A 16,228-nucleotide genomic window follows, 5' to 3' on the forward strand; every position below is an offset into this window, starting at 1 on the left:
TGTAAATGGGATATTTTAGTTAATCCTATACTGCAAAACACTGATGACTTTACCATTTTTACTCATGTTCGTAAACTTAAAACTCGAAGCAGGATCTGCTTACCCTTCCGGAACACACGAGGTTGCCCCCAGTTGGTAGTGAGGTTAGTGTTGCTCAGTCTGATTTTCTTCTCATAGTCTTTCCATATTTGCCATGAGGTTGTCGGTTAATCTTCGACTTGTGAGTTTTCAATGTCACCTAGGATTCTTCGCCTCTGTTATACAAACCATGATAATTGACTGCTGTATGACTTATTGTAACAGGTCATAGAGAACAAATATAAAAAAATAATTCTATTTTCAAAATTCAACAGTGTAACGTAACAAGTATATCTTATTACAATTTATAAGATCAAATAGACTTGTCTATATACAATTCATTATAGTAAAAAACAAAGAAAGTCACAAAACACTACACATAATTTTAAAGATTGATAAACGTCAAAACCAAAAATTATATACTCGCGTGCTCCATAAGGATAAGCATGAATGTAAGTAGTGTTAATAAGAAATCATATTCAACGATTTAGTATCATATTAAGGTGGACTAGTAGGTGTTACACGACTTAGTCCTTTACTAGATTATAAACCAACACATTTAATTTTCAAATACTACCGTATGTTGATGTTTGAAAGAAAAATAACGGTATTCTATAGGACAAAGTTAGCTACAGAACAGTAGCTCTTAGGTCCTTTTGATATTTTTCACAATTTGCCTATAATCTATGGTCCGCAAAATAAAAAAAATATAATAAGGACCTTAAGAGTTACGGTTCCGCAGCTAGGACAAAGTAACAACACGATCACAAACGATAGAAACAACACAGACAAATATAACAAAACCTTACACATGGTGAATAATACATCACGTGCGAATTTGACAAATTTAACTTCAAAAACAATTTTGAATGGGATTAAGTTCAAAATATGATGAAAGGACCATTTCGAAGGGTTTCTGTCTAAATGTTATGTGTATATATCTCACATCTACTTTTTTTACAAATTCAAATTCCAACATAATCTGCATTGCACAGTCCCGTCTTTCTTGCAAAGAATTCACCCCATTATCAGAAAATTCGACACAAACATCAGACGTGTATTCAACATTCCTTCTTTCTCAAAGGAATATATCGTTGTAGTAATTGTTATTGGTTTATTGTGATCTATATATATATATATATGTACAAATTTTTGCACCTCATGTTTGCGGTATACCATCTATTCCGGAAGTTTATTGTTTTCTGTTTGGTACTAAATTATAATTTAATGTATCTAAATTATAATTAAAATACATTAAATTATAATTAAGATCCATTTTGTTACATCTTGTGATCCGTTTATTTGGCAATCACCAATGGCAGTCAGCAGGGTTTAAGAACATCCGTTGTTCGACCTGTTAGTCAAATGCGTTTTGTTTAAATATACTTTTTCACTTTTTTGGTCTATTGGAAAATGTTGTTTGTGCTGTATTTAGACCCCTCTACTAAGAAATTTGTTTTGCATGCACACGTATAAAAATTGCGGTTTTTATCCAACGCAATCATAGGTTTGAACGATGTTTTCAATTTAGACTTATATATATCTATATATGTATGTATATAAATGTATTCAAATACATGTAGAACAAAATAATATCACAGAGAAAAAGGTTTATGCCATGTCAAACTGTAATATGTCTGAATTCATAATGTTGTTCATTTCTTTTTCAAAGTCTTTAAAGCTTGTGTATGTATCTGGCAGCTCGACCATGTAACTACACGTATGGAAAACGGGTCTTCTTTGAACCCCACCTAGTTCAGAAAATTCAACTTGAATTGTTCTTTTTGGCACACAGCTCTGTCCGGTTATCAGCTGAAGTAGTAACAGTAAATCTTCATCCCCTAACTTTTCAATAAATTCTTGAAAGAATTCGTAAACCCTTCGTCGTCGCCTTGTTAAATCCCCAAATGGAACTACAGGTTTCAGACAGTTCAGGATTTTTTCAGCTGAAGGTTTAAGTCTCGCGTGCAAAAGATCAATATGATCAACCGTAAGGTGGCACCAAAATCGGTCAAAGTGGTCTTCCGGTATTCCTTGTCTCATTTTCTCGCACAAAGCCCTTGGTTTTACGCAGAGTTCATTACGAGCTATTTTGAGAAGATGACTTCTGAAAGAATCAGGCCTGAGCATGCAACCCATTTCATATCGAAAGAACAATTCTTGTAGATCTCTTACTTGGTTTTCAGAAAGTTTGGAAAAATCATCAATGGCTTCTTTAACCAACTTTCGATCTTTCGTGTCAAGGTACAACAGGAAATCTTCAACTAAAGCGTGTTCCTCTATTTCAGTGGTGTTATAAACCATTACCATTAGCACACTAGTACTTATTTGAATGGGTAGGAAGCCAAGTATTGCTGTACTGTGCGTTAAAATTCTACCCAGCAGAAGAAATTTGTTTTCATTCTCCATGTTGACAAGGGGAAGGTATGGAACATGAACAGAATCTCCCTGAAAAAAAGCAGACGATGTGGCATTCCAAAACGTTGTAAATACGTCACGACTGACTCCTCCCCAGTCTGATCCGCCTTCTCCTATCAATTTGACGTGTAAACGGGAACTCACTACATTAGCATCTGTGTAGATATTCAGCATGTCCTCAATAATATGTGATCTTCGAACTTGTACTTGGTTTTCAGTAGTACTTACTAATCTACTCAATTGCTTAAGACCTATATAAAAAAAAGATAAAACTTGAATGAAATTCGTTAGATTTTAAAAAAAGACTATTTTTTTGCATATATTTATACAATCTGAACCGATGTTCTTCTAACGAAATGTACGTATTTTTTTAACCCCTTCGCCCCCAATCCCGCCTGTTAGTCGAGATGGCGACCACCATTCTGTGATGGCCTGTATGACCCTCCATAGTTTTTTAGAACTGCCACAGCTCAGCTGTCTTTACAGCAGGGACTTCAACCGTGCAATTCATGGTCCATAAACTCTTCTCAGATGTATGATTATGAAAATATGGCAACTTTAATGGCCTTTCTACGTTACTTGTATGGGCTGTAGGTATTAACTATTATCATAAATACATGCATAGATGGTACAGGAACACAAGGAGGTATAATATGGCCAACAGAAATCTGGTCTGTAAAATCTATGTCACCGTTTTGTCAGAAATCGGTAAAAACGGACATTTAGGCATACTTGGCTAGCCAATAATAATTCCCCAGCAAGATTCTCAAGTCACATTTACTTCCAGTCAGTATGGATAGACTGCTGTAACTGTAAGGTAATACTTGAATGACAAAGAAACACAGTTTAGTCAATGTTCACCTCTCAAGGTCGTATTAAAATCGAAAAATAGTCTGAAAATGACAATTTTTCAGTAGGGATGGGTTCAAACCCACCAGAAAATATACAATTTCGCACCCCACCACCCACCCATGCCATCCGCCTCCAAATCTCAATACATAGTTTAATAGATCAGCATCAGTTACAGCATGAAGAGTCTACTAATTTGCATATAATTTGCATAAGTTTGCAAATTTTCGAAAATGCCTGATTTTCCAGAAATCTCTTTGGGTCGAATGAGTTAAATGTATCTTGAAGATTGAAAGTTTATCATGTGGTTGGAGATTCACATATATCTTGTATAATATTTCACCATGATAAAAAATGTTAACGGATTTTCTTCATTTCTATTATACAATCTACAATGTTTAAAACCGACACACTTACATGTTTCCAGTTCGATAACTAAGGCTGGTTGATTTACTCCACTTGCAGAATTCGTTGGTATGGATTCATTAAGGACGACTTCATTTGTTCCTGTGGCACCAGATAAAATATCTGCCAAAAAAAAACATTATATTGATCAATTAAATTGTCATATGAGGGTCTGGATGGGGGTCCTTCATTTCTTTATTCTTTATTTTTCTACCATTTTCTCTATTCTTAATTTATTTTGCCTGCTTTTTTTCTCTTTTTCTTCACTTTTTGCCGTTATTCTGAACTTTTTATCCATCATTCTCAAACCCATCCAGACCTTTGCAAATGTATGAATATATTCTAAATTAAGTGAGACACTTTATAAATAAATATTTCTGGCAATTATATTCTTCAGTGTTATTACTATTTCTCCTCAGAAGAATATCATTTTAAAACAAATTCCAAACAATGATAGCTATTTTAACCATAGTAGTGTAAATGATTTCCTTACCAATATCATTTGTAACAGCGCCCTGGTTATCTGTAGAAAAGGTCACCCTTCTCTGTTGTTGTGGGGTCACAGTGGGTGTGTCTTGGACACTGTAGAGGTTAAGGATATTCTGTAGATCGTCTTCAGTTGTACGTCTTGTTCTTCGCAGTCTGCCAGGGATTTCTAAATCAAGGGGTTCGTCGTCGCTGTCTGCTATAGAATAGACAAATCTTGTAAACTAACAACAGATATTTCTTTTCCAATAACCAGTCATTTCATGGTATATATGCAGTATTGAAATGTTTGTTGGCTTGGATTATTGATTTGTCAAGATTCCGACTAGATAGTGTATGGAGATGATCGATTTGAATTCGTCGTTTGCTCTTTTCTGGTGGGTCAGTTTATTCTCGAGTAATGGAATAAGCGATTATTTTTATTCCACTTAATTTGACAAACATCACTCCTTGAATTAAGAAATTCTAGCAACCCTTATTTGTAAGTAAAACTGTACTGAATTTAAGACTGGGATGACAAAATTTCATAAAATCGTTACCAAAATTCAGCAAATGGAAAAATCATAAGATAAAGACAGCGTTACTATAAAATTGTTAAAAACGACATGTAAGATTACCTTTCTTGCACATTTTACAGCATTTATCTTTGCAACTCTCTTGACAACTCTCCGTAACTTCTTCACAACATTCTAGTAAAACATCACATTGGTCACAACAACAGCTACGTACAACATAACATCTGAAATTTAATTATACGGCTTAAAATTTAATATATTGTTCATTCTTGAATTTTGATAAAAGGAAAATGGTATTTTTTTTTAGTTTAATTTGGATAATATAGAAAGCAAAAGCTATAGAACATGCCATTAAAGTATATAATGAATTCATAAGAGTTCACAAATGAAAGTAACATAAATTGTTCGTGCTCGATTGGTGAATATATTAACATGAGGGTAGTGAAGAATTTAATGTATGAAGAAGAAATTAGAAATTCAAATATGTTTTTTAACTCACGTGCTCTGTCCATGGTCTCTTCTTCGCCGGTATATCCTGTAAAATAAGTTTCATTTTATATTTTAGTGTCCTTGGTTGGAAAACAATCCCGTCATCTTTATCATACAAATCATCAAAAACGATTATTCTTGTCATAGGCAACACAGTATAAATGGTGCCACTGGCTCGATAACTTTTTCAGACTAAATAGAGTTAATGAGAAAGGAAGGATAAACATTGGATTATCTTAATTAAGACAAGCAGTCCATATGAATGATCAATGGAATATATCGCATGAGCTTGCTGTCAGGAATTTGAGGAATTCTTTGACTTTTTATCATAAAATAAGGAGATGTGGTTTGATTGCCAATGTGACAAAGTTCTATCCATTAGTCCAAGTCATGTAAATTTAAGAAACTATAGATCATCATACGGCCTTCAATAATGAGCAAAACCCAAACAATACAGTCAGTTATAAGAGACCCAAAACTTAACAAATATGAAACAATTCAAACGAGAAAAAAACATCAACCCGATTTCTGACATTCCAATGAACGAAAAAAATTTGACAGACAGCAGCCAACAACTGAATAACAGGCTTAATTTTGTTTTCTGTAGATGTGCGTTGGGGTTTTGTCTTCCAGAAGTTAAAATAAAGTCAGCAAATTAAAACATAACTAAATTTGTATTCTTTTCAAACGGGATGTATAAAGACACACCCACGTTCATTTTGATCTATAAAGAGGTTAACTCCTAACTATCCTACTGCCTGTCGATACATTTATTTTTGGCATTGCACAAGTCATGTCTTCTTTGACTGTCCATGACGTAGAATTCTAAATCCCTGGGATGTGTTTTAGTTGATTTTAGTCTCTGATGCATGATTTTTTTTTATTATTAATTGTTTTTTGCTTTTAACTAGCTGTCAGTAACTGCGAATACTCTCAAATCGTAATTTCTTGTTTATTTGACCTGTTGATACTAATTGTAATGATTTTTTGTTAATGTTATTCAGGGTTATATCTGGTCTATATACCAGCTTTGATAAGTGTTTGGTATAACTTTAAATTTTCACTTCTTCGTACTATGAACATCAAAATTATTTATTTTGTAAAAATATTTCCTTTCTCCATTTGAACTGTACACGTATACCTAACAAAAAATTTCATTTACCTGTGTTTAAAGTAATTGCAAATGGCTGATATTTTTGTTCAAGCATATTGTTTTTCTTAAATTGTTTAACATTTCACAGCGGTATAACATGTTACTTTGATTATTCTTCACTTAGTTTATTTATTTTGTATTTACATTGCATCATAGATCAATTTATTTGTTCAGTGTATGTTCACTGGTGTTAATATGTCTTTTGATTGAGTTAAGCCATTTCAATTGATATTTCATAGTGTGTCTTTCTATGTTGTGATGTTACACTACTGTTTCAGATAAGGGTGAAGGTTTGGTACCATTAAAAAGTTTAAACCCGCTGCAATTGTTTGCACCTGTCTTAAGTCAGGAATCTGATGTTCAGTAGTTGTCGTTTGTTGATGTGGTTTATAAGTGTTTCTCGTTTCTCGTTTTTTATATAGATTAGACCGTTGATTTTCCCGTTTGAATGGTTTTACACTAGTAATTGTGGGGCCCTTTATAGCTTGCTGTTCGGTGTGAGCCAAGGCTCCGTGTTGAAGACCGTACTTTGACCTATAATGGTTTACTTTTATAAATTTTGACTTGGATGGTGAGTTGTCTCTTTGGCACTCCTACCACATCTTCTTATATCTATTCAACAACAGATAGGTGTCAAGCTCTAAATTGTCCCGAATCTACAAAGGTATGAATAAATATAACATAGACTTTGAAAGATATCCCTTCAAGAACACATTTTTTTTTTAAAAATAACTAAAACAGTAAGATTTGAAGTGATTTAGAATTTACCATGTGATTTTGGCGACTATCCAATGTTTCAATCACGCATATTTAACATTAACTTTGTACTAGGTTTTTTGTAATTAAGTTATTTCACCAATGATGAGAGAGGTGAGTTTTTGTTATACATTCTTAAACACTATAGCAATAAACAGTTCATTTTATTGTACTCACTTGAAGTAAGTGTAGCCAAGAATACCGAAAACAAAAACACCTAAAACAAATATTAAAACGAATGGTACATTCATTGAACATATTCGAAAGGCTTTGTCCTTTCACAATACCAATTGCTAATTTTTTTACCAAAATACAGTGTGAATTCATCTGTACAAACGGACCAACTGGTAAAGCATTTTAGCTCATGGCCTAGTTAAAGGTTGTCAGTATGAAACAAGTGTAATGAAATAAAAATAATTCTGACATAACTTTTTAGCAATTATTGGTATTGTGAAATAGGAAAGCCTTTTGAGTATGTGCATTTACTACTTTAAGGCTATTGCAACTAGTTACATTTATCTGATTGAGAATTTGCATAATTTCAATAAGTAACGCAGGCAATGGTGATCATTTTCACTTTATTTTGATATGCCTATATAAATTACAATGTTTATATTATAATGTCCAGAGAATATCGTTTCCCCTTTCATTTATTGATGTGGATTATCTATGTCACAGATAACCATGGATATGTTCCATTTGCCGTAACGAAAATTCCATCCCTCTTTCTTCAATTTTGGCATCTCAGAATGCGACTTATTACCATAGGTGCGTAAGGACAGGGTCCTGTGTTGAGCCCCATAGTCCATTCTCTTCATTATCATAAATCCCCGATTTTCGAATATATATCAGTTATTTGTACCATAACAATACCAATATGCCATATTTTTACTCTGAATATACATGTACTCGAGTGGCACTTTGATAGTAAAAATGTATATTCGGGTAAAGATATGGCATATTGGTATTGATATAGTACAAATAACTGGTATATATTGGAAAATCAGGGATTTATGATAATGACTGGGAGGGACTATGGGGGGCTCAACACAAAATCCTGTCCTCACACACCTTTGGTTTTTGATTGGCAAATAGTTCTCACTTCTTTAATACATAAGGACTTACTAGTTTAACCCAGCCACATTCTGTATGTGCCTGTCCCAAGTCAGGAGCCTGAAATTCAGTGGTTGTCGTTTGTTGCTGTATATCATATTTGTTTTTCGTTCATTATTTTGTACATAAATCAGGCCGTTAGTTTTTTTCGTTTGAATTGTTTTACATTTGTCATTTCGGGGCCTTTTATAGCTGACTCTGCGGTATGGGTTTTATTCATTGTTGAAGGCCGTACGGTGACCTATAGTTTTTTTATTTGTGTGTCATTTTGGTCTCTTGTGGAGAGTTGTCTCATTGGCAATCATATCACATCTTCTAATTCTTAATAGTTAAAATATTCTTCCTTGATACAAATGCATAACATATATTGTTTTTAAACTCTAGACGATTCCATATCTTTTAATTGTTTTACTGCTTAACAGTAACAACTTATTTATCAATTAATTGTAATTATATTTTTATCATTATTATCATTCAAGTTCTACCAAGCATTCTGTGCAATTTTTAAAGTATCTGATTTAATTCCAAATATTTCAAACGCTCAGCCATCCACGACGTTGTAAAATTTTAAAATATCACATTTCTCGAAAGGAGAAGTATCATATTTCACTTAGTGCAGTGGTTCTAATTTATTATAAATTTTAAAATAAGTGTTTTGCAGTGGCTACATAATATGTATACATACTTAAAGATATTCCAGCTATCACATATCCTGCAGTCTGAGCACTTTTATCGGTTTTAGAATCAGACTTTGTAATTACATTTGGTCTCAAAACACCTGTGACAAATTAAGTTAAATATTATGTATTTTGTATAAATATTCAGATTCTCACTTAACATAAAATGAAAGAATTATCTCTGAACAAGAAGTTATGTCATTTTCAAAGATTTTTTTCAGTTTACTATACTAATGAAACGTTTTAAATGTTAAAGTCATGTTTTATTGACTGTCCTATCTAAGCCATGTCGTATTGGCTTCCAAAATCTTTGCTTTCAAGCGAACCTAACGCGGGCTATCCCAGAAACACGAGTTTTGGATGTTGTAGGGTCAGTGCTTCTGTTGGTAACCTGCTATACCCAGATGGTACTATCTCGTAGAAGCCGGTCTTTCGGTTTTAGTATGTGCATTAGGAAAATTACGTTTTGACTTAATTTTCAGTCAAAAATAAGGTAACTGTACTAAACTTTGGTTTCAACTCCCTCAGTGAATTTAACTTGAGACAACGTTGGCTGCTATGTTTATGTCCTTTATGGTTAAGATGCTCTTAAACGTGTTATCTATTTGGGTTCTTAAACATTTGATCTTTAGTGTATCTGGTTAATAGTGTCTTCGGTGTACCTGATTGAACATGTCTTCTTTGTATCTTTTTAATATGTCTTCAGTTTATCTGAATAAACATGACTTCAGTTTATCTGATTAAACATGTCTTCTGTGTTTCTGATTACACATGTCATCAGTGTATCTGATAAAACATGACTTCAGTGTACCTGATTAAAAATGCCTTCATTGTATTTGATTAAATATGTCTTCAGTGTATCAAAATAAATATGGCTTCGGTGTATCAAAATAAATATGTCTTCAGTGTATCAAAATAAATATGGCTTCGGTGTATCAAAATAAATATGTGTTCAGTGTATCAAAATAAATATGGCTTCGGTGTATCAAAATTAATATGGCTTCAGTGAATCAAAATAAATATGGCTTCAGTGTATCAAAATAAATATGGCTTCAGTGTATCTGATTAAACATTTAGTCTTCGGTGTATCTGAATAAACATGTTTTCAGTGTTTCTAATTAAACATGTCGTCTTTAGTGCATTTGGTTAAACCTGTCTTCATAGTATCTGATGAAACATGTCTCCACTGATTAAAAATGTCTTCAGTCAACTCTTTTTTTAAGATGTTTTACTGTTTGGCTGTAGATAAGAAGATATTTTATTGTAGAGTAAATGTTGCAATCATTATCAAACTTACATTGCTTATGAGGATGGGTTGATACAGATGGGTTCCATTCTCCAGGACTTTCTTTCAGTGAACATAAAACAGGTCTTGAATTTTTTAAGTTGCAATCAAAGTCTTTGATAATCAGAAAATTTCCATCTGGGAATACTTTGTAACTTGCTGTGGTAGAATACAACCATGATACGTTAAACTGAGGAACATAGTATGGTGGTCCTGCAGATAAACTGTTTGTCTGACAGGTTAAGTTGAGGGTCATCGTGTGTCCCGAAAATTCTGTCTTCAGAGCTAGTATAGATGGTCTCAAAGGTGGTTCTGAAATTAGTTGATAATAATGGAGCATTGATGATGTTATCACCTGTTACTATGTTTTATAATCTTTCCTTTCTCATCTAAAGTCAGTATGTTCCATTTAGACTTTTGAGTTAACTTGGTGTTTTTAAACATTTTATTAATGTGGTTAGACTTATCGCATACAGCGGTACATATATGATTTTCAGATAATAACAAGTTTAATAATCAAAACCCAATTTTGTGACACAAACTTTCCATTATATTTGATCTAAAATCTGCCAAGATCTATCAAAATATCAAATTATATTTTAGTATTCAGAGGAAGGTGCTTTAATATAATGAATAGACTGTTTAAACGTAACTTGTATTATTACATGTATGCCTGTAAAATCGTGATTAATGAATTCTGGTGTGAAATATTAACCTCTATTGTAAAAGCAGCTTTGTTGCCAAGGGGTATCGTTAGTAAATTTATACATACCTACGACAATCAGTGTTATAGCATCTCTTCGTTTGTTTTGGTCTGATACACAAATATATGTACCATTATCCTTTTCGGCTATATTGTACAAGGTAACACTGATTGATGAAGTGTTGATATCTATGGCATGTTTTAAATCAGATGTTTCCAGTAATTGTCCATCAGGCATGTAGATCTTATAGTCTCTATGGTGGACCATCCAAGTCAATGTAGTGTTATCGTGTAGTTTGGCATAATGGTTACCACTGTTTCTTGTCACAACTGAAAGGGAAGAAAATATACCAGCTTTGAGAAATGTCAGCTGTTTTCAAGAAATATCTTACGAGTTAAAAATCTCATCAATGATACCAGGCTTATAATTTGGTATGCAAGACCCGCTTTCGTCTACATTAGACTTATCAGTGACATTCGAATCAAACTAATTGGAAGGCCGAATCAAATACGAAGTTTAAGAGCATTAAAAACCGTTATTTGCGTAAAATTGTCCCAAATACGACTACAGGGCTGGTGATACCCTCGGGCGAACCAAATTGTACGCAAGACTCGCGTTTCGTCTTCATAAGACTCAATAGTACGCCCGAATAAAAACAGTTGGAAGGCAAATACGAAGTTGAAGAGAATTAAAAAATCGAAAATTTCGAAAAGTTGTGCCAAATACGACTAAAACAATCTATGCATTTGGGCTGAAAACCCTTAGTGTTTCGAATAATTCAACATTTTATAAGCAGTATATTTACAAAGAATGAAAATATCAATGATAATTCATGTCAAAACAGAAGTGCAGACTACTGGGAAGCTGATACTCTCGAGGACGAAACGTCCCCAAGCAGTGGCTGTAAGATTAATTGTTCGTTATATTGAAAAGTTCATGAGTAACGGGTAAATATTTCTTGTAATATTGGTTTATATAAAATGACTGAAAGGAATTTGTTCTAAAAAATGTTAAAAATATAGAAACTCTTTATAAAATTTGAAATAAAACGATTTGAGAAATCTAAAATTAAAGAGTACTTTAAATTCAGACATTTTTTGCGATGTTTTTATCATTGCCGTAATGCGAGATGTGTTGAAATATAAAAACTCGCATTTTAGATTGTTGTAGCTTCATTTGTATGAAGTATTTCCTGTAATCGCAATAATTAATCTCACATTTGTGTCTATTATTTGACAATTGCAATAATAAATGCACGCAATAATTTCTGAATTTACAGTATATATATAATCTATGAAAATCAAAAAGATAGTTTGATATGTTCTAATGTTCTATTCAAAATATTTACTTTTGTTTTCTGTAAGACTGAATGAAGATCTGCCACCGTAATATCCACATCCCCACAATCCAGTTGAATGACTTGCATTTCGTGTAGTGTTTATCCTGAAGGTCCGAATATGCCCGGATGTCTGACAGTTCCAGCTTATCAATCCTCGTCCGGTTGTGACGTAACAAGGGTGATCTATTTTAGCGATGATATTATCCGTCGTATTTTGGAAGAAGAAGACAGAAGAAGTATAGATATTCTCCGCTTTACAGCACATTAAAAAAAGCCTGTCTGCTACTGGTACTTCACATGGATATCCTAATATTTTTGGAATCTCGGGCAAACCTGGCAAAGAACATTAAAAGGGCTAATGTTAGACGCTAGGGAAACGTATGCCTTAAGTTTAGTAAAATGTTATATTTGTTATATAAAATATACATATTAACATCTTTATTCAGACAATAATACTAATGATCACTTAAATTGGTATTTCAATGTACAGTATTTGCTGCACAATGCTCGAAATGAGTGAATTTTCATCTGTATACTAGTATATATATGATTCCAAAATTTTGTACTTGGTTGATTGATTGATTTAAAGTTGCTTGCTTAAAGTCCAGTGGCAAAATAACAATTATTCGGGGATGAATGGCGGGAAATTTGATTGCCACTCGCAAAAGAGGGTATGTCCGAGGAAAACAATATTTTTGTTTCGAAGAATTATGGAATTCAAACGATCCATGTCATAAATTTGTCTACAAGAAAAGGTTACCATGTCCTTTGACCGATTTTGACGGAGTCTGATCCATTACCAGATTTTACTATTTAGTAATACGACGGATGTCTCTGGATATGCTTACCCTTTCAAAGAAGCTGAAATTCTCCATTTGTTCATGGTGTTGGCCTTTAGGTTCAATGTTGTGTGTATATTTTTTCCACCGTTTATCTTTATTGTTGCTCTTGGTTTAACTGTCTCGAATGATCCTTTGGACTCCGATTTTAATTCTTTAAAGTTAACATTTTACTTTAGTGTGTTTGGTATCGCGTACCTATTATTGTTTGTTCAGCATCTCCTGCCGTTTTTCTAGTTCGATATCTTTAGCCTGTTTGTGTTTGTTCGGTATCTCCTGCCGTTTTTCTAGTTCGATATCTTAAGCCTGTTTGTGTTTGTTCGGTATCTCTTGCCGTTTTTCTCAGTTCGATATCTTTAACCTGTTTGTGTTTGTTCGGTATCTCTTGCCGTTTTTCTCAGTTTGATATTTTTAACCTGTTTGTGTTTGTTCGGTATCTCTTGCCGTTTTTCTAGTTCGATATCTTTAGCCTGTTTGTGTTTGTTCGGTATCTCTTGCCGTTTTTCTCAGTTCGATATCTTTAACCTGTTTGTGTTTGTTCGGTATCTCCTGCCGTTTTTCTAGTTCGATATCTTTAGCCTGTTTGTGTTTGTTCGGTATCTCTTGCCGTTTTTCTCAGTTTGATATTTTTAACCTGTTTGTGTTTGTTCGGTATCTCTTGCCGTTTTTCTAGTTCGATATCTTTAGCCTGTTTGTGTTTGTTCGGTATCTCCTACCTGTTTTTTGTTCATCTCTTATCTGTTTTTACTTACCTTTGCACCCAGTAAATACAGTTATAACTAACAAACTGAGTGGGGTTAAGAACTTCATTCTGATTAAAAAATATTCACATCTGTAATTAAAAGGTGTTTGCTTATGTCAAATGTTTTCTGCGTTACAATACTACATTTTGTATAAAAATAAGAAGATGTGGTATGATTGCCATTGAGACAACTCTCCACCATGCAGAGACCAACTGTCGTAGAAGTTAAAAACTATAGGTCCTCGTACCGTATACTTTTAACTATTTCGTAATCATTACAGAAAATATGTATTTAGCCATTAAATAAGATTTCATATACCAGCAGAATATTTAACATGTCACATCCGAGTACACTAATTACTTGTGTTAATTTCTTAATAATGTTAGTTGATATATCATGGCATAAATTTGTTTAATGAACATTTTAAAACAAAATTGAAGATACGTAAATCTGTAACACTATCGAATGATTGTATTATTTATTTTGCATATTCAAATCTCTTAAGTTCTAAACATAAACTACGTTAAAAAACGTATAATTTCATTTATTTTCCTAAAATGAAACAAAAGAATTATGTACATGTTACGTTTTAATTTAATATTTATACATGCCCTTTGTCTGTCGTATTCAGCCATATTGATCTAATTATATACCAACTAACCCTTTTTTGGAATAACCGAGTGGTTTCGGTTTAGATATGTACCAAACATTTTAATCTATATTTAGATGTATAATTTTAAATGTAAATTTCCAACCTGTTTACATACATATAAGTAGATAAAGAGCAATCAAAGTGTGACCAAACGTTACGTTCCAAGATGGTTCTCCTTTCTTTAAATGATTCAAACTTTTGTGACTTTGTTAATACCACTTGAAAAAGGGATACATTGGATACAGTTAGGTCTGTGTCATTCTCCGGCTTATAACTACATAGAAGTTTGTTCCAACTAATGGAATAATGAAAAGCAAATAACTATTGAGTTACATAGATATGATCAGATATGCTCACAATCTGACTACCTAGGGTTACTCATACTATTTTTTAAGTTTGTCAAGTGATTCATTAAAGCTACCAACTATATGTACTTGTCTTGTATTTTTCAGATGTTGCTATATATGGACTAACTACCTTAAGCTTTGTATATGATATTGATATATATATTTTGACAATAAACACATTACAAAATAAAATCTACAGTGAGCGTTTATAGTGTACTTTACGAATGATTTCAATGTTTTATTGTTTATTAATTGTCCGTTTCAATGTACATTGTACATGTAGTAACATTCCAGCAGCACCTGCATGTGTATGGAGAATATATCTCCCAGTTGATACCTTATTCCAAAGCTTGCATTCCTAGACAAGGGAGCTACTGAAGCAAATGCTCTTAATTGTAAAGCTGAAGTCATCCATACAAACAATTTGAGTACGCCATCGTGACTTGGTTGACCCTTGGGGAAAATCTGCGTGACAGATAACTACATATATGTTTTGCCTTAGGGATATAACTGTCCTCCTTTTTCTCGTTAATGGCGATGCGGATTATCACCGAATGTTTACTTGTCATGAACAATACGACGAAACCTATTAGTGGAATAGTAACTACTTTCTCACCGGAGCACCTGATTTCACTCAAGGGCTTTAATGAGATTGTTTAATCTAGTTTTCTGTATGGGTTTTGATGGCTGATATTTGTTTTTTTCGAGTTTTTGGTCATTGTGATTTTTGTCCTTCTTCAGCTTCTTCTGATTTGATTGAATCATGACAAAATATGTAGAAAAAATTAAATTCTATATATCTTTTGTGTTGTTGTGTTGCTGTGTATTGACGTTTATCCGATATCTCCTTTTAGTCATTCATTTTGTTTTACAGAAGATCAAAATACAGCATTACAAAACAACATGCTTTTGGATGTTGTTGGTTGCTATCTGCCATATTTGTTTTTTTATCGTTTAAAATAAACCAGGTCGTTAGTTTTCTCTGTTAATTTTATAGCTTTCTATATGGTATTGGGGTTTGCTTATTTTTTAAGGCCGTACGGTGTCTTATAGTTGCTTAAATCCAAGTACTTTGATCTATGTTGAATATTTGTCAAAAGGCAAGCATACCGCATGTCCTTATTCTTATATAATTATTAAGTATATCATGTAAAAAGTTTCCTGCCCAAAGTTCATTTTTAATGCAATTGTAGTTATTTATTGGTACATCTTGATCTTTTGTATAGGAAATGAATTATGCTACTTCAAACACAGGACGTTATTGTGGTTTTATTTGCACGATTTACAAGGACGTTTTAAGTTGGTATGCGGATCACTTTCCTATTGTCTTAATGATTTCATTTCCTGTTTGTTAGATGATGATGTATTAATATTTGTTTA

General features: G+C 33.0%; 1 protein-coding gene across 2 annotated transcripts; it reads right to left on the bottom strand.

Annotated features, from left to right (window-relative positions):
- Positions 1-318: 318 nt before the first annotated feature.
- On the bottom strand, positions 319-13,948 carry LOC127700661 (uncharacterized). 2 transcript variants are annotated; one of them, XM_052204227.1, is made up of 11 exons: positions 13,859-13,948; positions 12,277-12,600; positions 10,997-11,257; positions 10,237-10,536; positions 8,948-9,040; positions 7,327-7,366; positions 5,251-5,286; positions 4,854-4,975; positions 4,244-4,432; positions 3,763-3,873; positions 319-2,747 (listed from the first exon to the last, which is right to left on the bottom strand). In XM_052204227.1, exons 1-11 carry the CDS (start codon positions 13,914-13,916, stop codon positions 1,690-1,692), a joined length of 2,592 nt encoding a protein of 863 aa, XP_052060187.1. In that variant the 5' UTR covers positions 13,917-13,948; the 3' UTR covers positions 319-1,689. The 2 variants fall into 2 exon arrangements, with proteins under 2 accessions (XP_052060187.1, XP_052060186.1); XM_052204226.1 differs by having other exon boundaries at positions 4,244-4,435.
- Positions 13,949-16,228: the final 2,280 nt, after the last annotated feature.

This window comes from Mytilus californianus, unplaced genomic scaffold, assembly GCF_021869535.1.
Source record: "Mytilus californianus isolate M0D057914Y unplaced genomic scaffold, xbMytCali1.0.p SCAF_5, whole genome shotgun sequence".
Classification (NCBI taxonomy): domain Eukaryota; kingdom Metazoa; phylum Mollusca; class Bivalvia; order Mytilida; family Mytilidae; genus Mytilus; species Mytilus californianus.